Source organism: Saccopteryx bilineata, chromosome X, assembly GCF_036850765.1.
Source record: "Saccopteryx bilineata isolate mSacBil1 chromosome X, mSacBil1_pri_phased_curated, whole genome shotgun sequence".
NCBI classification, from domain to species: domain Eukaryota; kingdom Metazoa; phylum Chordata; class Mammalia; order Chiroptera; family Emballonuridae; genus Saccopteryx; species Saccopteryx bilineata.
In genome coordinates, this window is record NC_089502.1 from 2,698,753 (window position 1) to 2,725,166 (window position 26,414).

Below are 26,414 nucleotides of genomic sequence, written 5' to 3' on the forward strand. Positions count from 1 at the left end.
CCCATCTGCTTCTCCACCCCTCCCCCTCTCCTTCCTCTCTGTCTCTCTCTTCCCCTCCCACAGCGAGGCTCCATTGGAGCAAAGATGGCCCGGGCGCTGGGGATGGCTCCTTGGCCTCTGCCCCAAGCGCTAGAGTGGCTCTGGTCGCAACAGAGCGATGCCCCGGAGGGGCAGAGCATCGCCCCCTGGTGGGCAGAGCGTTGCCCCCTGGTGGGCGTGCCGGGTGGATCCCGGTCCGGCGCATGCAGGAGTCTGTCTGACTGTCTCTCCCCGTTTCCAGCTTCAGAAAAGGAAAAAAAAGAAAAAAGATGAAAAAGGACCAGACCTTGCCAAGTGATATGTTCCTGTTTAAGACTGTGAGGTTGGTGTTTAATGAATAATTACATTTTTAAAAAGATTTTACTTATTCATTTTAGAGAGGAGGGGTGGGAGGAGAAGGAAGCATCAATTCCCATATGTGTCCTAATCAGGCAAGCCCAGGGTTTTGAACTGGCGACCTCAGCATTACAGCATTACAGCATTACAGTGGATAAAATGACCTCGACATTTTATCCACTGCACCACTACAGGCCAGACCAATGCATAACTGCATTTAAATTTGAAGATTGAGAATGGTAATAGTGAAGGCAAGAGGTTGGATATTAGAGTACTTGGGTTCTTTTCTGGCCTCCATGACTCCCTAGCTGGGTGACTTTTGGCAAGTCTTTTAATCCCCCTAAGCCTCATTTTCTTTCTTTGTGAAATGAAGTTAATAATATTTTGCTCTCAGCGCTGGTATGAGGACTAAATGTGGCAGACACTCTATAAACTGTGAAGTAATTTTTTAAAGGGAGACAGAGACAGAGAGAGCAACAGAGAGAGGGAAAGAGAAGGAGAGAAAGAGAGGAAGGGAGATAGTTGAGAAGCATGAGTTCTTTGTTGTGGTACCTTAGTTGTTCATTGACTGCTTTCTCATATGTGCCTTGACTGGTGGGTTACAGCTGAGCCAATGCAACCTTGCTCAAACCAGTGACCTCAAGCTAGCGACCATGGGGTCACATCTACGACCCCACGCTCAAGCCAGAACCCTTCACTCAAGCTGGTGAACTCATGTTCCAGCCAGATAAGCCTGCACTCTAACTGGCGACGTAGGGATTTTGAATCTGGGTTCTCTGCATTTCAAGTTGACGTTCTATCCATTCTGCCACTGTCTAGTCAGGCTAAATTGTGAAGTACTTGACGAATGCTAGTTAATATAGTTGAAAAATATTCCTTCTTCACCCACGTTCTCTTTGTGATGAGTTGATGGTACAGAATGAAGCACAAGTGACAAGCCTGTGTCCTGTTGTATGTGGAAACCCACACAGTATAAATAGCATAGGATATTTTGGGGATAATTAGGAATCTCAGTTGCAAGTGAAAAGAGGCATTGAGATATTATTTCTTTTTCTTGTTTGTGTTTTATTTTTTGATAGACAAAGCACTGATGACAGAATATTTTCCTTAATGTTTTGCAGGTATCATTGCCTGAGATACATTAACCACTGCCTGTGACTTACAAGGCAGGAGCTCATCTTGAAAATATGGGTCTTAAGAGGTACTGACCTGGCTCTGGCTGGCTGGCTCAGTGAATCAATTGTCAGCCTGGTGTATGGATGTCCAGGGTTTGATTCCCAGTTTGGGCACACAGGAGAAGCAACCATCTGTTTCTTTACCTCACCCTTTCCCCCTTTTATCCCTTGTCTCCTCTTGAAGCGAGTGGCTCGATTTGTTTGACCATTGCCCTGGGGACTGAGGGCAGCTGGGTTGGTCCAAGCGTCAGTCTCATGTGCTAAAAATAGCTCTGTTGATTTGAGTATTGGCCCTAGACAGGGGTTGCTGGGTGGATCCTAGTCTAGGTGCATGAGAGAGTCTATCTCCCTTCCTCTCACTGAAAAAAAAAAGAGGTACTGTCCTATCCCTGCTGGGGGTGGAAAGTTAAGACAGGGAGTGGACATTGAAGGAATCATGGGAGTTTAAATACAGCTAGGAATACTTTTGGGGCAATTTACAAATTGGTGTGATTTAAAAATATATCACAAAGTACAAAGTTTTAAATAGAATAGAAATAGAGAGTGAGACTGTATGTACGGGAATACCTTCAAAGAGTTGGCATGGTAGTGTTCATTACCAAAAACAAGGAAAGGCAGGAAAAGCCATTATAATGAAGGGAACCTTTTCTTCCTCCATGATTTAAAAAAAAGTGGAGGAATTATGAGTTATGAGAGTATGAACAAGTCCAATGGTATCTCCAGAATAAAAAACTGGGGGAAAAAAAACCAAAACAAACTGGAAGTCAAATTGATGAAACTCACTGAATTTGCTGCCTAGGTAAGTCAACCTGTGAAATTTACACTGCTTCAAAATCCTGCTGCTTGATTTTAAATTAATTTAAAAACTCAGTTGTTATTAAAGTTTTGACTTTTCTTCCTTTTAGTAAATTCATTTAACAAATATGTACTCAGTGTTCCTTTATGAGATATTGTTCAAGGTACTAGGAATACATCAATAAACAAAACAGTAGAATACTCTTAGCAACATGAAGATTGTCATCTAGTGAGGTGGGAAAATAAATAATAAATAGTATAAGTAAGAACATATATGATTCCTCAGATAGTGAAAAGTGCTATGGAAAATAAAAGAGCAGGATATACTACCTAGAGTGAAGAAGTTATGGAGAACAGTTTAAAGTATTAATAGATGATCCAGGTAGGCCTCATTGAGATGGTGAAATTTGGGCAAGGACAGTGGTGGGATTCAGCTGGTTCACACTGGTTCAGGAGAACCTATACCTAATTTTTTGTTGAGTTTTGTGAACCAGTTGTTAAAATGGTACTTGTAATCAGAGTTCTCTCTAAGGTGGGGCCTGGGCAGCTGCCCAATGTGGCAATCACAAATTTACATTCCTTAGTATTTTTTAATGTTCATCTGTGCAGCAGCTTATTCTAAGTGTCTGTAGTAATGTTCATTCTATATACATAGGTGAAAAAATTGCAAGTGAGGATGCCAATGAAGAAGCAATATGGAAATATCTTTAATAGCTATTTTATTGTTTTTTGTCAAGTATTATTTAATATATTTTAATTAATATTTTTAAACTCTTTCTTATAATCTAGTTTTGTGTATGTCATGTATTTTCTCATTTAAGTATTAAATGCATGAAATAATAAACTACCTTTGGGTATATCTTTTTTATACTTAAAATGGTCATTAGGGCAGAGAACTAGTTGTTAAATTACTTGAATCCCACCACTGGGCAAAGACTCAAAGGAGGTGAGGTAGTGAGCCTAGTGAAACCTAGTAGAAGAACATTCCACATTAAAGGGACAGCCAGATCAAAGACTCTAAAGTGGGAACATTCCTACAATATACAAGAAGCATCAGGGAGGCCAGGGTAGCTGTGGTCCAGTGTGTGAGGTGGAAAGCAATAGATTAGATTGGAGGAGCAATGGGAAGAAAGGGGCAGGGCAATTGTGGAGAGCCTTATAGGCCATCATAAAGAAGACTTTTAAGCAATAAACATTTAAGTCAATCAACATTCTCTAGTTCTCTAGTGGGGATTGCAAACTTTCATTCAGTCCCCAGATGCAATCATCTCTGTTTCTTCCTTTCAGCTTCCAGGACTGTAACACTGTTTTTTGGAAGCCCTAGGGAGGAATAAGCTTATCTGCCAATTGATATTTCCCATGCTGGCATAAACCTGTAGTATATTACCATTCAGTCTTTGTTAAAAGTGTGTAACATGCCCTGGTCTTTTGGCTTAGTGGTAGAATGTCAGCCCTATGTGTGGAAGTCCCAGGTTTGATTCCGGTTAGGGCACAAGAGAAGCAACCATTTGCTTCTTCAACTCTCTCCCCTCTTACCCCCTTGCCATAGCCATGGTTCAAATGGTTCAAGCAAATTTGACCCTGGGCACTGAGGATTGTTCCATGACCTCACCTCAGGCACAAAAATAGCTCAGTTGCCAAGCAACAGAGCAGCAGCCCCAGATGGGCAGAGCCCTGGTAGATGGCTTACAGGGTGGATCCCTGTTGGGGCACATGCGGGAGTCTGTCTTTCTGTCTCCCCACCTCTCACTTAATAATTAAAAAGAGTGGAATTTATTTATCTGAGCCCTTTTGACAGAGTTTAATATATCATGTATTTACACAGAGAAAAAATATATAATTCTCATATGTTTCACATACAAGCTAGAGGATAAAATAAATTGCTTACCAACATAGTGTTTCCAAAATTCAGTCTACAAAGAAAAAGAGGAGAAGTTAATTGTGGCATTTAAAATGTTGTAGATTTGGTCTGGCCAGTAGTGGCGCAGTGGATAGAGTGTCAACCTGGAATGCTGAGGTTCCAGGTTCAAAACCCTGAGGTCGCTGGCTTCAGTGCGAGCTCGCCAGATTGAGCATGGGATCTACATGACACCAAGGTTGCTGGCTTGAGCCCAAAGGTCATGGGTTTGAAGCCCAAGATCGCTGGCATGAGTCCAAGGTCACTAAGTTGAGCAAGGGATCACTGGTTCAGCTTGAGCACTCTGTTCAACGCATATAACGAGAAGTAATAAGTGAAAAAGTAAAGCGAAACAACTGAGTTGATGCTTCTTACTCTCTCTCCTCCCTCTCTCTCTCCCTTCTTGTCTCTCTCTCTGCCTCAAATTAACAATTAAAAAAAACATTGCCTCAAAAAGTAAAATGTTTTGGATTTGATCTCTCTCTTTTATAGCATTTATAATACACATATATGTATAGATATTTTAAAATTACAAAGAGAAGTTTCTGTTTTATTAGGTGTACTATTCTAAGCCTCTGAGGGATGATGTGAAAATACTCACAGTTTTTTCAGTGTTTTCAAAAACTTCTCGTGCTTCCTCAAAGCTGCACTTTTCTTCTATACATTCTCTCTCAAGGTTCCCTCGAACAAACTCTTCCAATTTACCTGAATTATATCTCTTCGGCCGATTCAGAATTTTGGTGGCATTTTCATGATCAAGAAAAACTGAAATTTAAAAGAACTATTCTTTAGCTTTATGAAAAAGAAAACATGAAAATTAAATACATCTCTTAGGGAAGGTTTTGTTTTTAATCCAAGTAATTCCTAAGCCTATTTTTCAGAGCACAGAGTCAATTTCTATGATGTTCTCATGGTGCTGTATACACATGGAAATTTAGGAATTAAAATTCACTTTACTCTTAGTCACAGAGATCCAGTAATAAAAGGTCAGATATTCAATTGTATTTGAATTTACTTTGGATGAAGAAGGAAGTTCTTAAATAAGCAGTAAACTTCACACTTTGTTATCATTTGAAAATAGTTAATTGCAGAGGCTTGTAAGGTGATCTGTCACCCTGGCTGGGCTGTTCAGTTGCCCAATTGACTTCACAACAAATTTCTCTTGGAAGAACAAAAGCCTAATTGTGGTCCAAATGCAAATGCAACCGCAGGGTCTCTCACTAGATTAAAACAAAACAAAACAAAAAACCCCCAGCTTTATTTATTTTTACCTTTAGACTCACAACACCTTCAGTTGGCTTGTGTTGTAAGAATTTCAGTGGTGGAAGTATTTCTCTTGGATTCAGGATGTGGTCCTATTTTAGTTATGACTACCTAGCCTGTGGGGTCACTTCTGAGCTTTAGAGAATTGATTTTTCTAACTTAATTTTTCTACTTTCTCCATGTTTCCACACTCTCAAATCTTAATCTTTTTCTGTTTCTGTCTCTCTATATAGATATACAAATAGATACAGATATATTATATATTATATTTATATCTATCTATCTATCTATATCTATCTATCTATATATATCAATCTATCAATCTATCTATCAATCTATCTATCTATCTAATTAATAACAAGAACTCAAAACTTAGCTGGAATTGTTTCTTTCTTCAAGAGACTATCTGATATTATTGAAAAAGGAACAGGTGCTTCTAAGATGAACTTTCCAGGGCATTTTGGGACTGCTTTCTCATTAACTTTGAAAAAAGGATTTAAAAAGAAATAAACTAAACTATATTCTCTCATTTTCATTGCAGCTCTTTATTTTATAGACCCTTATAATCCCTTGACAGCCCTGCTTTTCTCTTGTTTAGCAAATACCCTTGGGCTTTACCTTTTTCCTGAATTTAGCTTAAACTTCTTCTCTTAAACTCTTCACCTGACAGCTTTCTCAATTCCCTTCACCCTTTATTCAGTGCTGCAATATCCTGTTATTCCAACCACTAAATAAATGCAGCCATCTGCCCTCTTCCTTCCCTTATGAGGCAGCTGAGCAATGTGAGAAACCTTCCTCAAGGTGCAGGTGGATACCATCACATATCGATGCCTCCTAGCCTCCACCAGGAACTCCTCCCTCCTGGTCAATTCATATGCTTGCTTGATTCTGGACACATCTACAATAGCATCTATGTCTGCATACATTTACAATGCAGTGGAAAAACAGAGTTTTGGATTCAGATCAGACACACCTGGATTTGACTCTACTGCCTGTTGACACAGAGATCTTAGGCAAGCCACATAGTCTTTGAAGATGAACTTGGTTCAATATAATATGGGTATATGGTAATATAATAAGAACATGTATCTCACAGTGTTGTTGACAGGATCAGTGAGATAATAATGTATGTATGCTGATATATGTCAGTTATCTCACTTCTTCCCTACTTATTCATTTACTCTTTTCTGTCCTGGAAAGTAGAACTGGATTTCAAATTGATGGGGCTCAGTGAATTCTCTGTCCAGCTTAGTTTCTGCTCATGCAGGTGGCTTAAGGAAGTCAACATGTGAAACTTACATGGTCTCAAAAATGTCTTGAAAAAGTCTCATGAAAGAAGTAGTGAACACAGGATGATATCACCATAATGGTGGTATGAGAGATGCCTCTGCTTTCTCTCCTTGAAATTGGAAAAATTGAACAGCTATAACACAGCAAAGCAACCCAGCTGGGCTTGCAGGCTTGCCTGAAAGATCCATGCGCAGAATGGACTAAAGGTTGGAAGGGTTGAAAAAAGGGGGCAGAAGATAAGAAACAGCTGTAGTTGGATTTGGATAAGAGAGAGTCCCAGACCATCCAGAATTTCATTCACTGGGGCACTAGAGCAGAAAGAAGCACTGAGTGACAGTTTTTTTCCCCTCTGCTAGGGCTATAGAGAGAGAGAGGGTGCTTGGGCTGTCTGGGTGTTGTCTGCTAGGGTGGGAAATGAGGGAATCTCAGACTGTCTGGGTTTTGTTTGCTGGAGCTACAGAGAGCTGGGAAGAGTGGTGAAATTGAGGGACAGAAGGGGAGATGCTAAACCAAAGTCATGGCAGAATTAGGGGTCACAGCCAGAGTTCCAGCAGTCTTCCCACAGTCCCCACTTGGCACAGAGACAGAGAAAACCAAAGTGCAATTCTCATGCCCCCATACCCCACCTCCCTCACCTCATGTGGTATGGAGAGTGGCAGAGAGAGATCCCACAGCTAACCCTCCAGAGCCACTCTTTCCTATAAAGAGCAGGGGTGCTCTCTGTTCCCTCATCTTTTGAGACATGGGGGGGAGTGAAAGAAGGGCTGAGATCATCATTACTAAAGCCTTAAGCCCATAGGGTCATAAAGTCCTCACAACATGCCCTACCCACCAAGGTGACTGTAGCCCCGCCTATATAATTGCAACAGCAACATCTCAGCAGAGGCCATACCAGTAATTTCACAGAGCTAAAACTTATAACACAGTGACACCTACTGGAAGAAAACCAAAAAACCTCTCAAAACTGAATTTTTCTTATTTTCTTTTGAATTTCATTTTATTTAATTTTTACATATTTTATTTTGTGTGGGTATTTTGTCTATGTTTTTTTCTGTTTCTGTTCTTTGGCTTTTTGTGGGTTTTATTTTTACTTGTCATTATTTTATAATTTTTTATATATTTATTTATTTATTTTTAAAAAATTATTTTATTTTATTTATTCATTTTTAGAGAGGAGAGAGAGACATAGAGAGAGAAGGGGGAGGAGCTGGAAGCATCAACTCCCATATGTGCCTTGACCAGGCAAGCCCAGGGTTTCAAACCAGCAACCTCAGCATTTCCAGGTCGACGCTTTATCCACTGCGCCACCACAGGTCAGGCTATATATTTATTTTATTTTCACTTTCTCTTTTCTTTTTTTTTAGTTGTTTTTCATTAGATATATTAACAATACAACTCTAAAATGCCAGCAAGAAAGAATAAATTGAAAAATATTGATTACCCAAGAGATAGTTCAGAAAGTAAGTAAAAAATCACCAGAAAGCAAATTCAGTAACATGTAAACCTTAAAGTTAATAATAAATTTTTTTTAAACGTTTAAATGTATTCATTTTAGAGAGGAGAGAGAGTAAGAGAAGGGGGAAGAGCAGGAAGCATCAGCTTCTCATATGTGCCCTGACCAGGCAAGTCCAGGTTTTTGAACCAGGTAGCTCAGTGTTCCAGGTTGATTCTTTATCCATTGAACCACCACAAGTCAGGCACAATGGATAATTCAAAAGTGAAGTACTGAAAATACTCAATGAGATGCCAGAAAACAATGACAGACAATTTAATAAGCTTGAGAAACAAATAAAATAACAAAATGAGTATTTCACCAAGGAAATTGAAACTTTAAAAACAGAGATGAAGAAATCAATATGTGAACAGAAAACTGAAGTAGCAAGTTTAGCTAATAGAATAGGCCAGTGAGAGAATAGAATCAGTGACATCAAAGAGAACAACTAGAGAAGCTACATATAGAAGAATAGAGATTCACCAATTAAAAAAAAAGAGAGATCTACAAGAATTGTCTGACTCCTTCAGAAAGAGAAATATAAGAATAATGGGTATATCAAAAGAAGAAGGGAGGGAGCAGGCAATGGAAAACCTATTTAAATAATTGTTGAGAACTTTCCAACCTATGGAAAGATACAGAGCCTCTAATCTAAGGAACAAACAGAACACACTGAGTTACCTCAAACCAAAGAGACCTTCTCCAAGGCACATTGTATTAAATTATTAAAAATCAATAACAAAGAAGGAATTTTCAAAGTAGTTAAGGAAAAAAGAACATAACATATAAAGAAAGGCTAGCTTGACCAGGTGATGGTGCAGTGGATGGCACACTGGACTGCAATGCAGAGGACTCAGGTTTGAAACTCTGAGGTCACTGGCTTGAGTGTAAGCTCATCTTGAGTGCACAGCTCACCAGCCTGAGACCAAGGTTGCTGGCTTGATCAAGAGGTCACTCAGTCTGCTGTAGCCCTCCAGTCAAGGCACATATGAGAAAACAATCAATGAAAAACTAAAGTGCTGCAATGAAGAATTGATATTCTCATCTCTCTCCTTTTCTGCCTGTCTGTTCCTATCTGTCCCTCTCTCTGTCTCTGTCACACACACACAAAGAAAGACTTATTAGGTAATTATTGAACTTCTCAGCAGGAACTCTACAAACCAGAACAGAGTGGACCCAAATATTCCAAGTACTAAAAGAGAGGAATTACCAGCTAAGAATACTATAGCCATCAAAGTTATCCTTTAAATATGAAGAAGAATAAAACTTTTGTAGGCATACAGAAGCTGATTAAATTTATCACCAAAAAACTTCCACTGCAGGAAATACTCAAGGGAGTTATTTGACCAGATATAAAGAAAAAAACAAATCAAAACACAAGTGTAAACTCCAACTAGGTCACAATAAATACAAGGATAATGTATGACACAAATAATATAAAAGTAGAGAGGATAAAGATCTGCAGTAGCAAATAAGGATAAAGTGCATAAGACAAAGGACTCTTGTACATATGAATAATTTTCTTTTAATTACCTAATGGTAACCACCACCTCCCCACACAAAAACACTACTGAAACATATTGCTTAAATAAAGGAGAAACAGAGGAAAGAAGTATGGAATACATCAAACAAAAACAACTAATATAAACACAAAACAGAATGACTAAAGGTGACACAGAGCTGCCAGAAAACAAAACACAAAATGGCTATAAGAAATCTTCAAGTGTCAATAGTTACCCTAAATGTAAATGGATTCTACTCACCAATAAAGAGGCAAAGAATAGCAGATTTGATCAAAAAGTAAAACCAATCATATGCTAAATTCTAGAGACACATCTAAGCTGCAAGGACAAAGGTAGGCTCAAAATGAAAGGTTGGAAAACAGTTCTCCAAGCAAATAATATTCAAAGAAAGGCAGGTGTACCCATACTAATATCTGACAATGCTGACTTTAAGACAACAAAGGTAACAAGAGACAAAGATGGACATTTCATAATGATAAAGGGGACACTGTATCATGAAGACATAGTATTTCTTAATATATATGCAGCAAACCAGAGAGCACCAAAATATATAGGACATGTACTAACTGATCTAAATATAGAAACATACAAAAACACAATTATACATGGGATCTCAATACACTACTGTCAGCTTTATATAGATCATCCAAGTGGAAAATAATAAAGAAATATCAGCAATAAATGGCACACTAGAGCAAATGGACATAATATATATGTTCATTTCTAGTATGCATGGAATATTCTCAAGGACAGACCATATGTTAGACCACAAAACTAACACAATAAACTTAAGAAGATTGAAATTATACCAGACATATTTTCAGATCATAAGACCTTGAAATTAGAATTCAACTGCAAAAGGTAAGTGAATAAATCCATAAAAATGTGGAAATTAAACAACATGCTTCTAAAAAAAATTACTGGGCCAGAGAAGAAATAAAAGTAGATATCAAAAGGTATATACAGAAAAATAGAAATGACTACATAACACATCAAAATTTCTGGGATGCGCCTTACCAGGCGGTGGCGCAGTGGATAGAGCATCAGATCGGGATGCCGAGGACCCAGATTCGAGACCCCGAGGTCACCAGCTTGAGCGCGGCTCATCTGGTTTGAGCAAGGCTTACCAGATTGGACCCAAGGTTGCTGGCTCGAGCAAGGGGTCTGCTGAAGGCCTGTGGTCAAGGCATATATGAGAAAGCAATCAATGAACAACTAAGGTGTCACAATGCGCAATGAAAAACTAATGATTGATGCTTCTCATCTCTTCATTCCTGTCAGTCTGTCCCTATCTATCCCTCTCTCTGTCTCTGTCTCTGTAAAAAAAAAAAAAAAAAAAAAAAAATTCTGGGATGCAGTGAAAGCAGTAATAAGAGGATGGTTTATATTACTACAGGCTTATATCAAATAAAAGAGAGACCTCATGTAAGCAACCGAACATCACACCTTAAAGAACTAAAAATAGAAGAACAAAGGCAACCCAAAGTCAGCAGAAGAAAAAAAATAGTAAAAATTAGTGCAGAGCTAAAGAAAAAAACTATAGAAAAATTAATAAAACCAAGAGCTGTTTCTTTGAAATGATCAATAAAATTGGCAAATACCTGCCTAGACTCACTAAGGAAAAAAAAAAAAAAAAGGAAATGACAGAGGAGAAATTACCACAGACATTGTGGATATACATGGGATCTTGGTACAATATTATGAAATTCAAATTCAACAATCTGGAAGAAATGGATAAATTCTTAGAACTATACAATATTTTTTGAGTGAGTCACAAACAAGCAAAGAACCTAAATAGACCCCATAAGCAGCTTGGAAATAAAAACAAGTATAAAAAAAACCTCCCCAAATATAAAAGTACAGAACGAGACGACTACACTAGTGAATTCTACCAAACATTCATAGAAGATTTGATTCCTGTCCTTCTCAAAATTTTCTATAAAATAGAAGCAATACTCCCTAACAGATCTTATGAGTCCAACATAATCTTGATACCAAAACTTGGCAAGAATAACATAAAAAAAGAAAACTACAGAACAATATCTCCAATGACTACAGATGCAAAAATTCTAAGGAAAATATTAACAAATTAAATACAACAAAGTGTTTAAAACATAATTCATCACAATTAAATGGGATTCATTCCAGGAGCACACAGATGGTTAAACATGCATAGCTCGATCAACATAATACACCACTACATCAACCAAACAAAAAATAAAAATCATATGCTTTTATCAATAGATGAAGAAAAGGCATTTGATAAGATACAACATAGCTTTGTGTTTATAACTCTCAATAAAATATGTATATAAGGAAAGTACCTCAACCTAATAAAGGCTAAACAGAAGAAATCATCAGCTAATATCATACTAAATGGTGAAAATATAAAGTCTTTTTCCCTAAAATCAGGAAGAATACAAGGCTGTCCACTGTTATTCAACATAGTTCCATTCTCTTATTCAACTTTCCATTTTTATTCAACATAGTTCTTGTAGTCTTAGAGCAATCAGGCAAGAGAAAGAAGTAAGAGGTATCTGTATTGGGAAAGAGAAATAAAGGCATCAATTTTTGAAGGTGACATGATCCTGTATATAGAAAACTACAAAGACTTCGCCAAAAAATATTAAAAATAATAAACAAATACAGTACCAGTAAAGTCACAGGATACAAAATGAATATACAAAATTCTATTGCATTCCTTTACGCCAATAATGAAACTTTGGAAAAAGAACTAAAACAACACAAAAGAAAACAATTCCTTTTACAATTGCAAAAAAAAAAAAACCCCAAAAACCCCAAAACAACAACTTAGGAATAAACTTAACAAAGGATGTGAAGGACCTATATACTGGAAACTACAAAGGATTATTGAAAGAAATTGAAGACAAAATGAAATGGAAAAAATATTCTATGTTCATGGATTGGAAGAATCAACATAGTTAAAATGAGCAAAGTACCCAAAGCAATATACAATTTTAATGCAATCCCCATCAAAATACATATGTCACTTTTTAAAGAAATAGAAGAAAAAAATCACCAGGTTTGTATGAAACCTTATAAAAAACCAAATAGCCAAAGCTATCCTGACAAAAAAGAATGAATCTGGTGGTATTACACTACTTAAATTCAAGTTATACTATAGAGCCATGACAATCAAAACAGCATGGTATTGGCAGAAAAACGACATACAGACCCATGGAACAGAATTGAAAGCCCAGAAATAAAACCACATATATATGGACAAATAATCTTTGACAAGGCAACCAAAAACACACAATGGAGAAACAAATGCTAGTCAATGAGTGGTGCTGATAAAGTTGGAAAGTCACATGCAAAAGAATGAGCCCTGGCCGGTTGGCTCAGAGGTAGACCGTCGGCCTGGTGTGCAGAGGTCCTGGGTTCGATTCCCAGCCAGGGCACACAGGAGAGGTGCCCATCTGCTTCTCCACCCTCCCCCTCTCCTTCCTCTCTGTCTCTCTCTTCCCCTCCCACAGCGAGGCTCCATTGGAGCAAAGATGGCCCGGGCACTGAGGATGGCTCCTTGGCCTCTGCCCCAGGCGCTGGAGTGGCTCTGGTCGCAACAGAGCAACGCCCCAGAGGGGCAGAGCATCGCCCCCTGGTGGGCGTGCTGGGTGGATCCTGGTCAGGTGCATGTGGGAGTCTGTCTGACTGTCTCTCCCCGTTTCCAGCTTCAGAAAAATACAAAAAATAAAAAGAATGATACATTACTACAATTCATCCCCTGCTCAAAAATTAATGCAAAGTGGATCAAATACCTAAATATAAAAACTTAAACAATAAATTAAATAGAAGAAAACAGAGGAATTAAACTCATGGACCTTGGCCTTAGAGAAAAATTTATGAATCTGACCCCAAAGTCAAGGGATGTAAAGATGACAATAATGAAGAGAAATAAAATAAACAATAAATGAATGGGGCTACATCAAACAAAAAAGCTTCTGCACAGCAAAAGAAACCGACAGCAAGACAAATAGGGCACCAACCAAATGGGAGATGATATTTGCAAACAACAGTTCCGATAAGGGCCTGATATCCAAAATATACAAAAAACTCACAAAACTCAACAACAAACAAGCAAACAATTCAATAAAAATGAGAAGATGTGAACAGACACTTCTCCCAGGAAGAAATACAAATGGTCAACAGATATATGAAAAGATACTCATTTTTATTAGCTAGTAGAGAAATGCAAATCAAAACTACAATGAGATACCACCTCACACCTGTTAGATTAGCTATTATCAACAAAACAGGTAATAACAAGTGTTGGGGAGGCTGTGGAGAAAAAGGAACCCTCATCCACTGTTGGTGGGAATGTAAAGTAGTACAACCAGTATGGAAGAAAGGATGGTGGTTCCTCAAAATTTTTTTTTTATTTTTCTCAAGTGAAGTGGAGATAGAGACTCCTGCATGTGCCTCCACCAGGATCCATTCAGCAACTCCTGTCTCAGTTGATGTTCTGCCCATCTGTGACCACTACTCAGTTGCTTGGCAACTGAGCTATTTTTGGGCCTGAGGTGAGGCCTTTGAGTCATCTTCAGCAACTGGGGCCACCTTGCTCATTCGAGCCATGGCTGCAGGAGAGGAGAAGCCAGAGAGAGAGAGAGAGAGAGAGAGAGAGAGAGAGAGAGAGAAGTGAAAGGGGAGGGGTGGAGAAACTGAGCTGACACTCTACTGCTGATCCAACCAGCCAAGGCATTCCTCAAAATTAGGAATAGAACTATGATAAGACTCAGCAGTCCCTCTACTGGGTATTTACCCCCAAAACTAAAAAACACTGGTACGTAAAGACACCTACACCCCTACGTTCATTGCAGCATTATTCAAAGTGATCAAGACATGGAAACAACCAAAGTGTCCTTTTATAGAGGATTGGGTAAAGAAGAAGTTGTATATATATTCAATTGAATACTATTCAGCCATAAGAAATAATGACTTATTGCCATTAATAGCAATATGGATGGACCTTGAGAACGTTATACTGAGTGAAATTAGTAAATCAGAAAATAACTAAGAACTATGTGATATCACACATAGGTGGGATATAAAACTGAGATTCACAGACATAGAGAAAAGTTAAGTGGTTACCAGGGAGAGGGGGGACAAGCAGGAGGAGTTGGTGGAAGTTAATAAAGAGGGACAAATGTAAGGTGATGGAAAATGATTTGACTTTTGACTTTGGGTGATGGGTATACAACATAATCAACAGTTCAAATGCTATAGAAATGTTTACCTGAAACCAGTGTATACTTGATCAATGTCACCTCTTTAAATTTAATTTTCTACATAAAAGTTTTTTGTATTTTTTTTGTATTTTTTTTTTCTGAAGCTGGAAACAGGGAGAGACAGTCAGACAGACTCCCGCATGCGCCCGACCGGGATCCACCCGGCAGGCCCACCAGGGGCGACGCTATGCCTACCAGGGGGCGATGCTCTGCCCCTCCAGGGCGTCGCTCGACCAGAGCCACTCTAGCACCTGGGGCAGAGGCCAAGGAGCCATCCCCAGCGCCCGGGCTATCTTTGCTCCAATGGAGCCTTGGCTGCAGGAGGGGAAGAGAGAGACAGAGAGGAAGGAGGGGGTGGGGGTGGAGAAGCAAATGGGCGCTTCTCCTATGTGCCCTGGCCGGGAATCAAACCCGGGTCCCCCACGCGCCAGGCCGTCGCTCTACCGCTGAGCCAACCGGCCAGGGCCCATAAAAGTTTTTTAAAATGTCTCAATTCTCTTTATTTCTTCAATATTCTTTTCTGTGGCTCTTCTTTACTGTTATCCATACAAGGAAATGACTTTTTTTGGGATCAGACATAGCCTCCTAAAGGATAACTTTGCATTTATGTATTTTATTACTACTTTGAAATGCCTTTAATTATTGAACTTTCCTTTTCAGGACACCTTTTCCATTAAATCACTTTTTTCTGGGTCTTCTCTTCACTCTAACTCTCTAACTCTTGTTATTCATTCACCATTTGAATCAGTTAATTCCCCTTAATCTGCCTGACCCTCAAATGTTCAGTTTTCCCAGGCCCAAGCTTTAGTTTTTTTTCCCTTTTCATTTTATCCATCCTTGCCAAGGCCATGACTAGGGTGAGATAAACAAGGCATTTATGGTACAAAATTGAAGGAAGCTCTTACTTTTAATGTGTGCAAATACAATGGTGCCCTACTTGCCTTGTTTATCTCACCCTAGTCCAGCCTTGACTCTTTCCACACAACTTTCTGAACACTCACTAGTGCATGACACTATACTAAGTGCTACAGTATTGGTGCTCACTCCCTGGATCCTCAAGCACATGGTTGTCACTACAGTTTATTCAACAGTGACTTTAAAATACTCATCTCTAGTCAGATACACCTGAATTCCAGGTCATCTTTTCAGCGCCCTAACGGTACATTGCAATGTGACAAAGGAGAGATAATGTGCTGGATGTGCTGGAAACTGTGCTCATGTTTTGCATCTATTATTTAATTTCCTCTTCATGACAGTCCCATGAGATAGGTACTGTCATCTCATTTTTGTAACTGAGAAAACTAGAGATTCAGAGAGGTTAAGTAATTTGCCTCAGGTAATGTACAAAAGTGTCAGAGCCAGGATTTCAACTCTTGGGCACTAGGTTGTGTCCAGTAATTGCATAAAAATCCCAAGACATACTCTATACACTTTCTTTAACCTGTTTGCTTCCCACACCCAGATGGTTAAGTCATATAATTTCCACTTCCTTAATGTTACCTGAATTATTTTCCCACCTCTGTCTATACAGCTAATGTATAGTTTCAGCATCTCCTACCTTCCCTGGATGATTGCAATAGCCTCAATACTGGTCTCTATTAGTCTTGCAACCCCTTTCTCAAACAGTTTATTAGAATATTGCCAGCCTGAGCATCCAAAATCAGCCATTTGTTTTTTTTTACTTCTGATGACTACATTGCTTTCTATTGTTCAAATTCCTTAGTTTAGAACTTTCAGTATCTGGTGAACTGACCCTGGTCTAGAAATCCTGCCTCATTTGTCATATTGAATATTCAAAACATACTGAGTTATTGAAAGGCCTTACATTATTTGTGGATCTGAATCTTTACATTTAACTGATCCTTTTTGCATAGAATGGCCTAGATCAGACATTTAAGAAGAGTTAGTCTATTCATTTTTAAGACCCAGGTCAAAATATTTTCTCTCTGTCAGGTGCTTCCCCAGTTAATGTATTTATTTTTTTATGCTCCTTTAGCATCTGGTACACATTTAGTATATTATATTGAAATATCTCTCCTGACCTCATGGTCCTTTAGACCAAATAGGGGGGTCTGATTTATCCCCATGTCCATAGTATCTTGCTACAGTATCTGGCACCATATCAGATACTCAATTTTTGTCAAATTTTGTAAAGTATATGGCTTGAAGCTGTTTTCAATTCATTTGTTTCATTCATTTGTTATTCATTCATTCATTCTTAAATGAAAGACAGTTTTGGTCCATGTACTTTACAAAATTGAATTGATTTCACAAACAAGTTTTGATTTCAAAATCCACACTGATGCAGTAAAAACTAAGGGCAGCAGCCACAAAAATGCAACAGCTCAGTGAAATCGTTGATCGAAACTTCTTTTAGAAGTCAGTGATATTCCTCTCCTCTCACTTAGTAAAACAAACAAACAAACAAAAGTCAGTGACAATTTAACAACAGCAGAATGCTCCATGAATACTTTCCATTCTTAGGGAAATTCCCGTGACTCTCTCCTCAAGGGCCTATTATCTTTGACTGCAGTGACTCCAGAATCACACTGCTTTTCTCTTCAGTATTGTTTGAAGATCATATGCCTAACCTCTTTTCAAGTGTATATCTTTTAGTCATTATTTCCCAAGCTCTGGAATCCAAGTTCCTCTTTTTTATTCATATTTGTGCTTTTCCCCAACATCTGAAGTTTTCAAGGCATCAGCAGCACCCAGGACTCTTAAAACCTCCATCATCTCACCACTTTTCCTGAAGGAAGGGCTTGAATCCTCTGTCCTGCTGATCTTTCATTGCAGAGATATACGTGCTAAGGCTTAGCTTTATGTATTGCATTGCAAGTTTTTTAGCTAAATTTCTTTATTCCTGGACTCTACCTACTTTGCTAATTTGAATTAACCTTTGTATTCTTGTATAATTATTTGTGCATTTCAGTCTGACATCATGTCTGGAGTGAGAACCATGAGGCCAGTCTACTTTCTGGGGATGCTTAGGGTTGGCACCCTCGATCTTGGCACTGTTAGCTACTAGATTTGATTATAGTAGGCTGACAAATAAGTGTGATAAATGCTTCCTGTGAGAACATGATGTTTGTCTAAATGAGGTAATTTCTTTCCTGTGTGCTTTCCTTTGGGGACAGTGCATAAAGTCACTGCAGTTGGGAAAAATAAAAACAAAAACAAAAAAACAGATGATGCACATTGCATTAACCAATTTCTATTCTTTACATCAATTCTTGGACTGGCTTTGCTCTCTTAAGAGCTCAAGTATTGAGTTTCCCAATGTATTCACTCTGAGACATTTAGAATCAGAGATAAAATGATTTATTTCTAATCAGTAAAAAATGTTAGTGATAAATAAAAACATACTAATGAAAAGTTTGTTTTAACTAAAACTTTAAATTGAAGGCTTGTCATTTTAAAGATTTTTAAAAATTAAAAGCATGCCTATTACATAGTTATAAAAATTTAAATACACCATATATCTTAAAATCAAACTTTTTGTTCAGATAAAACCATTCTTTGTGGCTTTATTGGTTTCCATTTTGATTTCAAAGTGGTGAGTTAAAATAACAGTTAATTTTTTCTCAATATTCTGCTATTTCCCAAATAAAGCATTTTCCCACTTTTAATTTTTTAACCAAGGAGTGTACTCCTTAGACTGTTTTCTAAGAGGAATTATATTGTCAAGTTGTAAGCCCAATGGCATCCATTAAAAATATACCATAAGCATTGTAAATACATTTAGTTTTAAAAATCAAAAAGACACAGCTATCAGAGAAGCAGTAGTTGCCAACACATATGCTGACTATGAGAATCTTAAACATTGTTGTCAAATCCTATAGTCATTATTTACTGAAAACAATACCAGAAATTTCTATATATAAAAACAAGCATAGTCAATATATATTTTAAAAAGAAACAAACCTGTACATTCAGCACTGAGTAGATATCCTAAAAGGCAGATGGTGATGAGGACTGGTGATTCTGCCATGATCATTTTCAGGCACTGTATAACCTTTGCTAGTCAATTGTGCAAGTAGCAAGATTGACCAATGGTTCCAAAGTACAAGCTGAGCTGTATTTACTTCTGGGAAACAATGTCCATCTCCCTTAGTGGCTCTTTGGTTATTTGCAATGGCTTATTGGGTTAAGTGAAGAGAACAGGCAGTAGCCACTATTTAATTTAACCTCCTATTCCATGGACTTTTTGACCCTGTGGCTGATTTAAGGTTGAAGAAGGAAGTGACATATCATTAAAATAAGGGGAAATATAATAGCTGTAGTTGCTGTGGCAGCAAAATTCATCAGTGGGATCCATTTTATCCTTGTCAAGGAGTACTCTTGTCATACAGTTTAAAGAGAAAGAAGTGGAAAGTACAAAGGCATTTCATCACCCTCTGTAAAACAGTCTAAATACTTACATACTGAGAGTCACCTGGTAGGTCTTTCATGTTTCTTCTCACAATGAGGAGTTTATAAACTTTGTTGTACCATATAATCTATGTGGTGAATAATATGGACTCTGTCTCAGAATACATGCATGTATGTGTATGAAATATATATTATGTATATAAAATAAATGAATAGTATATCATTGTTAATAGAGCATGCCACTTCACATATAATATGAAAAACTCATAACATTATACCAACACTTACCTACTGTTCTGTTGTTGTGATACATTTTATGTCTACATGTCATAAACCCTTATTATATTATTACTTCTGCTTTAAGCAGTCAATAATGTTTCAAAGAAATTTTAAAATGAGAAAAAGTTTTGCCCTGGCCAGATATCTCAGTTGGTTGGAGCATTGTTCCTAAGTGCAGAAGTTGTTGGTTCAATCCCCGGAAAGGGCACATACAGGAACAGATCGATGTTCCTGTCTCTTTCCTCTCTCTCTTCCTTCCTCTCTCTCTAAAATCAATAATATAAACATTTTAAAAAAAGTATAATTATGGAGATGACGTCAGAGTAATGGCGGAGTAGGAAGCGATACCGATAAATCTCCCCGAAAACTCAACAAGATCTTCAACCAGAAACAGAAAAACCTATACTTGGAGCTTCCAGATTCTTCGCAATACACCCAAAGGTATGATTGAGTGAAAAATTGGCTAAATATATAACCAAACCCCGAAGGAAAAAGGGAGTAAGAAATGCTCCGCCTTCCTCACTAACCTAAACAGGGCGGCTTTCTCTGGTAACTGTGAATATAGAAACTGAGGCGGGCAAAGGGGGTGAATAGATCCAGGCCCCCGCAGCAAAAACGGCCGAACCAGGCTGTGGCTCCGAGATCCAAGCCGAGGAAAATCTGATCCTGTGGCAACCCGGGCAATACAAGCTAACACTCGCGCCAAACCCAAACAAAGAAAGACAAGCGGAGCGGCCATTTTACCCGGTCTCCTGGTCGGTGCGCAGTTAGTGGAAGAGAGATTTCTTCCTAAGCCGCGGAAGTGGGTGCCCGTGTTGCCCCACGGAGAGGCAGGGTCAGAGGCCTTTCTGTGGGCTGAGGGCAGAGTCTCTGGGCAGCCCCAGCGCCCTGGGAAAGCCACGCACGGGAGGGAGTGAGAACTAATCCCAACGGTGGAGATTTTCCGTGCTGGAGGCTGTTTCATTCAGAGGGAACCACGGCCGGCCTCATATCCTGGTTTGCGCGCGCAGATAAGGAGTGAGCGATTCCTCCGAGTGCCTCGGCAGTGCGCGCTCGTGTTATCGCAGAGAGGGGCAGAGTCAGGGGCCTTTGTGTGGGCCAAAGCGGAATCTCGGGCCGCCCCAGCGCCTTGCAAAAGCCGCACACGGGGACAGAGCGAGACTCAATTCCAACGCTGCAACTTTTCCCTGCGGTTGGGGGTTTCACTCAGAGCGTGAGACTGCTGGCCAGATATCCTGGTTGCAGACAGTGAGTGAGAGTTTCCTCCAAGCGCCCCGGAAGTGGGCGCCCGCTTGTGTTACCGGATAGAGTGGCAGAGCCAGAGGTCTTCGAGTGGGCGGAAAGCCCGCCTGATTATGCTAGCAGCTCTGACTGACTGAGCCTTACCCAGAGCCCTGTGCTGAGTGGAAATAGAGTGGGGAGTTGCCAGCAATTTGAGCCTCTTACTATCCAGGCAGAGGCAGCAGCAACCCCATACCTGGACTATCAGGCTACTAATTGAGGAAGGAAAGACTAGGAGAAAGGCTCCAGGAACACGGACTCTCTCACTGTCGGAGCCTATAAATGCTAATGAGCCTCGACTCCCAACGAGAATAAAGCACAATACATGACATTGCCATAGAGACTTATCAACTGCAAACCTCTACCTGAGCGTGCCAAAGGGGCAGAACCCGGGGTACAGAGTCACCGACCAGGAAGAGGGAGAGAAAAGAAAAAGCAAGAAGATAACCTCTCAAAATCAAGAATAATCTGCAGACTTTATAACCTATCCCATTTTATTATATTTGTTCGTTTGTTTCTCTATCTTCATTCTTGATACTTTTTTTCCTCCTCCAATTTGGCCGATTAACTCTCTAGCCGGTCTTACTCTCTCCTCTCCTTGAACTACACTACCCATAAGTGTTACATCTCCCATTATCATTTCTCTTCTCTTCCTTTCTCTCTATGAGGGTTGCACTCCAAAACCCTTAACTCTCTCTCTCTCTCTCCTTTCTTTTTTCTTCTTTTAGTGGTTGCCTCTTTTTTCTCTCTCTCTCTTTCTTTTCTCCCTCTATATTAGTTTCTTCCTTTCTCCTTTACATCTCCTCTCATTCAAACCTCAATAACAAACAAATTATCTTATCTGGGACTCAAACCTATGTTTGTGGCATTTTGGGGGGTTTTTACTTCACCTTTTTAACTCACTAGCAGTGCTCCCATCCCTGGCTCTCCATATTATCTAGTTCTTGTTCCACTAAATACAATAGTAAGTTTTTAATTTGTCCCCGCATTTTTCCATTTTCCTCTTATTCCTCTCATCATAACTCTTAGAAAACCAACACCTAAAAGCAAATCATTTTATTCTTGACCCAAATTTTTTCCTTATTTGCTTTTTGTGGGTCCATACGCTCTTTTTTTTTTCTTTTATTTTTTTCCTTTTTTTTTTTTTTTTTTTTTCTTTCTCTCTTTTTTGCCCCTTTATTACTTTTCCCCAATTCAGGCCCTCCATCACAGGCATTGTTTGTTATAACTCACAGTCCACCACAAGATTTTCTCAAGAAAGAGGGGAGAGGAGAGGAGAGGAAAAAAAGAGGGGGGGAATAATTTCCTTTTTTAAAAATTTTTATTTTATTTTATTTTTCTTTATTTCATTATTAATTTTTTTAAAAAAACAACTCTTTTCGATTTGTTATTTTTTATTTTTTTTAACTTTTTATTCTTTATTAAATCTCATTAATACTATCAACAAAACCACCCTCAGATGCCATTAAGGAAGAGAAAATCGAATATCATGGATACAAAAGAAAGAGAGGTAACACAGCTAGATGAGGAAAAATCTATGGAGAAAAAATTTAATATATTGGAAACCTTGGAGCTAAATGACAGAGAATTCAAGATAGAAATCCTAAAAATCCTCCGAGATATACAAGAAAACACAGAAAGGCAATATAGGGAAATCAGAAAACAACTCAATGAACACAAAGAATATATGTCCAAGGAAATTGAAACTATAAAAACAAATCAAACAGAGATGAAAAACTCAATTCACGAGCTGAAAAACGAAGTAACAAGCTTAGCTAATAGAACAGGTCAGATAGAAGAGAGGATTAGTGAAATAGAAGACAAGCAACTTGAGGCACAACAGAGAGAAGAAGAAAGAGACTCAAAAATTAAAAAACATGAGATAGCCCTACAAGAATTATCTGACTCCATCAAAAAGAATAACATAAGAATAATAGGTATATCAGAGGGAGAAGAGAGAGAAAATGGAATGGAGAACATACTTAAACAAATAATTGATGAGAACTTCCCAAGCCTGTGGAAAGAACTAAAGCCTCAAGTTCAAGAAGCAAACAGAACTCCAAGTTTTCTTAACCCCAACAAACCTACTCCAAGGCATATCATAATGAAATTGACACAAACCAACAGCAAAGAAAAAATTCTCAAGGCAGCCAGGGAAAAGAAGAATACAACATATAAAGGAAGGCCCATTAGATTATCATCAGATTTCTCAGCAGAAACTCTACAAGCTAGAAGAGAGTGGACCCCAATATTTAAAGTCCTGAAAGAGAGGAACTTTCAGCCACGAATACTATACCCATCAAAGCTATCCTTCAAATACGAAGGAGAAATAAAAACATTCACAGATACAGAAAAGATGAGGGAATTTATCATCAGAAAACCCCCACTCCAGGAATTACTAAAGGGGGTTCTCCAATCAGATACAAAGAACAAAAAAAAACAGAGCCACAAGTAAAAGCTCCAAGAAGAACACAATAAAACCAAATTTAAACTGTGACAACAACAAAAAGAAAGAGGGGGAGAAGACGGAGATTAACAGTAGCAAAGGACGATGGAGTGCAAAAGTACTCACAAAATAGTTCACTACAATGAACAAGGTAGGGACCCTTTTCATTACTCAAAGGTAACCACCATTGAAAAAAACCACCACAGAAGCACATGAGATAAAAAAGATAGCAACAGAGGAAAGATGTATGGAATACAACCAAATAAAAACAAAAGATAGAAAAACGAAAGAGAAGGATCAAACAAGACACAAAACTAACAGAAAGCAAGATATAAAATGGCAATAGGGAACTCACAAGTATCAATAATTACACTAAATGTAAATGGATTAAACTCACCAATAAAAAGGCACAGAGTAGCAGAATGGATTAAAAAAGAAAATCCAACTGTATGCTGCCTACAGGAAACTCATCTAAGTAACAAGGATAAAAACAAATTCAAAGTGAAAGGCTGGAAAACAATACTCCAAGCAAATAACATCCAAAAAAAAGCAGGTGTAGCAATACTCATATCGGATAATGCTGACTACAAGACAGGAAAAGTACTTAGAGACAAAAATGGCCATTTCATAATGGCTAAGGGGACACTGAATCAAGAAGACATAACAATTCTTAATATATATGCACCAAACCAAGGAGCACCAAAATATATAAGACAGCTACTTATTGATCTTAAAACAAAAACTGACAAAAATACAATCATACTTGGAGACCTCAATACACCGCTGACGGCTCTAGATCGGTCATCCAAACAGAGAATCAACAAAGACATAGTGGCCTTAAACAAAACACTAGAGCACCTGGATATGATAGACATCTACAGGACATTTCATCCCAAAGTGACTGAGTATACATTTTTCTCCAGTGTACATGGATCATTCTCAAGAATTGACCATATGTTGGGCCACAAAAACAACATCAGCAAATTCAGAAAAATTGAAGTTGTACCAAGCATATTTTCTGATCATAAAGCCTTGAAACTAGAATTCAACTGCAAAAAAGAGGAAAAAAATCCCACAAAAATGTGGAAACTAAACAACATACTTTTAAAAAATGAATGGGTCAAAGAAGAAATAAGTGCAGAGATCAAAAGATATATACAGACTAATGAAAATGACAATACGACATATCAGAATCTATGGGATGCAGCAAAAGCAGTGATAAGAGGGAAGTTCATATCGCTTCAGGCATATATGAACAAACAAGAGAGAGCCCAAGTGAACCACTTAACTTCCCACCTTAAGGAACTAGAAAAAGAAGAACAAAGACAACCCAAAACCAGCCGAAGAAAGGAGATAATAAAAATCAGAGCAGAAATAAATGAATTAGAGAACAGAAAAACTATAGAAAAAATTAATAGAACAAGGAGCTGGTTCTTTGAAAAGATCAACAAAATTGACAAACCCTTGGCAAGACTTACCAAGGAAAAAAGAGAAAGAACTCATAGAAACAAAATACAAAATGAAAGAGGAGAAATCACCACGGACACCGTAGATATACAAAGAATTATTGTAGAATACTATGAAAAACTTTATGCCACTAAATTCAACAACCTAGAAGAAATGGATAAATTCCTAGAACAATACAACCTTCCTAGACTGAGTCAAGAAGAAGCAGAAAGCCTAAACAGACCTATCAGTAGAGAAGAAATAGAAAAAACCATTAAAAACCTCCCCAAAAATAAAAGTCCAGGCCCTGACGGCTATACCAGCGAATTTTATCAAACATTCAAAGAAGACTTGGTTCCTATTCTACTCAAAGTCTTCCAAAAAATTGAAGAAGAAGCAATACTTCCAAACACATTTTATGAGGCCAACATAACCCTCATACCAAAACCAGGCAAGGATGGCACAAAAAAAGAAAACTACAGACCAATATCTCTAATGAATACAGATGCTAAAATACTAAACAAAATACTAGCAAATCGAATACAACAACATATTAAAAAAATAATACATCATGATCAAGTGGGATTCATCCCAGAATCTCAAGGATGGTTCAACATACGTAAAACGGTTAATGTAATACACCATATCAACAAAACAAAGAACAAAAACCACATGATCTTATCAATAGATGCAGAAAAGGCTTTCGATAAAATACAACACAATTTTATGTTTAAGACTCTCAACAAAATGGGTATAGAAGGAAAATATCTCAACATGATAAAGGCCATATATGATAAACCATCAGCTAACATCATATTAAATGGCACTAAACTGAAGGCTTTCCCCCTTAAATCAGGAACAAGACAGGGTTGTCCACTCTCTCCACTCCTATTTAATGTGGTACTAGAGGTTCTAGCCAGAGCAATCAGACAAGACAAAGAAATAAAAGGCATCCATATCGGAAAAGAAGAAGTAAAGGTATCACTTTTTGCAGATGATATGATCCTATACATCGAAAACCCCAAAGAATCCACAAAAAGACTACTAGAAACAATAAGCCAATACAGTAAGGTCGCAGGATACAAAATTAACATACAGAAGTCAATAGCCTTTCTATATGCCAACAATGAAACAACTGAGAAGGAACTCAAAAGAATAATCCCCTTCACGATTGCAACAAAAAAAATAAAATACTTAGGAATAAACATAACAAAGAATGTAAAGGACTTATATAATGAAAACTATAAACCATTGTTAAGGGAAATCGAAAAAGATATAATGAGATGGAAGAATATACCTTGTTCTTGGCTAGGAAGAATAAATATAATCAAGATGGCTATATTACCCAAAGCAATATACAAATTTAATGCAATTCCCATCAAAATTCCAATGACATTTTTTAAAGAAATAGAGCAAAAAATCATCAGATTTATATGGAACTATAAAAAACCCCGAATAGCCAAAGCAATCCTAAAGAAAAAGAATGAAGCTGGGGGCATAACAATACCTGACTTCAAACTCTATTATAGGGC

General features: G+C 38.1%; 1 protein-coding gene across 2 annotated transcripts in view; it reads right to left on the reverse strand.

Annotated features, from left to right (window-relative positions):
• The window catches only part of F9 (coagulation factor IX), a 46,652-nt gene extending 27,548 nt beyond the window's left edge, over window positions 1-19,104 (reverse strand). For both annotated transcript variants that reach the window (XM_066249690.1, XM_066249689.1), the window contains exons 1-3: window positions 18,984-19,104; window positions 4,844-5,007; window positions 4,234-4,258 (exon numbers count right to left, since the gene is read on the reverse strand). In XM_066249690.1, coding sequence (XP_066105787.1) covers window positions 4,234-4,258; window positions 4,844-5,007; window positions 18,984-19,056 — 262 coding nt within the window. In that variant the 5' untranslated portion in view covers window positions 19,057-19,104. The remainder of the gene's footprint in view (window positions 1-4,233; window positions 4,259-4,843; window positions 5,008-18,983) is intronic.
• Between the last annotated feature and the right edge of the window lie 7,310 nt (window positions 19,105-26,414).